This window comes from Penaeus monodon, chromosome 25 (assembly GCF_015228065.2).
Source record: "Penaeus monodon isolate SGIC_2016 chromosome 25, NSTDA_Pmon_1, whole genome shotgun sequence".
NCBI classification, from domain to species: Eukaryota; Metazoa; Arthropoda; class Malacostraca; order Decapoda; family Penaeidae; genus Penaeus; species Penaeus monodon.
Window position 1 is genome coordinate 29,925,608 of NC_051410.1, and position 1,255 is coordinate 29,926,862.

General features: G+C 47.5%; 1 protein-coding gene across 1 annotated transcript in view; it reads left to right on the forward strand.

The window, feature by feature from the left end:
- LOC119589361 (neprilysin-1-like) overlaps nt 1-1,255 on the forward strand; it is a 9,049-nt gene that overhangs the window by 5,883 nt on the left and 1,911 nt on the right. Inside the window, exons 2-4 of the mRNA XM_037937978.1 lie at nt 62-223; nt 561-644; nt 978-1,211. Coding sequence (XP_037793906.1) covers nt 62-223; nt 561-644; nt 978-1,211 — 480 coding nt within the window. The remainder of the gene's footprint in view (nt 1-61; nt 224-560; nt 645-977; nt 1,212-1,255) is intronic.

The following is a 1,255-nucleotide window of genomic DNA, read 5'->3' on the forward strand; positions in this document are numbered from 1 at the left end:
CCAGTTTTTCTGTGCGGTCACTGTGCTCTTTCCTTATTGAAACCGACTTCCTTCTCCTCAGCCGCCTCGCTGCTCTCGGCCATGGACCAGACGGCGAACCCCTGCACAGACTTCTTTCAGTTCGCGTGCGGGATGTGGAACAAGAAACACGTGATCCCCGAGGACCGAGCCTCCATCAACACCTTCGAAGTGATGGCCGACCAACTCCAAAATATCTTGAGAGGTAAGGTGTTTCTCCTGTAAGTCTTATCGCTGTGTTGATGTTTTTTTTCTCTCTTCGCATTTCCTCTTTCCCCTCCCCACTTCATCATTCTTGAGATATATCAAGACTGGCAATTTATTAGCCTCCCTCTTACGCTTTATCTCCCATGACGTCTTGAGATTAATACCGAGCCATCATAACTCAAGATGTTAAGGGATACGCACCTCCTGTTGGACAAAGACGCATTAACTGTGACGCACAGCACTGGGTCCGCCACATGTCCTCGGATGTTAATAACATCCCCAGTAGACTGTGATTATGTTTAGCTCCTTTTTATTGGATTAATCATTGTCGACAGGGCTGCTCGAGGAGGACGTATCGCCGAACGAGGGATCAGCCACGGCGAAGGCTAAGATCTTCTACGCCGCCTGCATGAATACAAGTAAGATCTCTCTGTCTGCTCCCTGCCTTCATATTGATTCTGATGTGTAATGTGGAAGTGAGATGAACTATATGTTTTTCCATGTATATCTGTCTATCTGTATGGTCAGATACATATTGTATTTGAATGGCAGATGCAAAGATGGATATAGGCACAAAGACCTAGATATTACTCTCTATATTCCATTTTATAAGTTTCTGTCTATGTGCAAAGCTTGCGATAATAAAAAAATACAGTAGTTGCTTCTTAGCCCACTTAGAAAATCCACGAGCTTTTGTACTTAATCTCTCTTCCTGCATATAAACCCCATCTAGTAAAGCATGGTCTGGTCAGGTCAGATTGAGGAGATAGGCGACGCGCCCCTGGAGAAGGTGCTGGCCTCGCTCGGGGGCTGGCCGGTCACCTCCCTCAACTGGACGGCTCCTGGCTTCTCGGTGGAGACCCTGATCGGCCGCCTTCGGGGCGAGCTCAACCAGGGCATCCTGATCGACCAGTGGGTGGGACCAGATGACAAGAACTCCTCCGTCAACGTCATACAGGTGAGACCTTGTCCATGCCACTCCATATGTAAACCGTATTGCTTATATACATATACATATATGTGTGTGTGC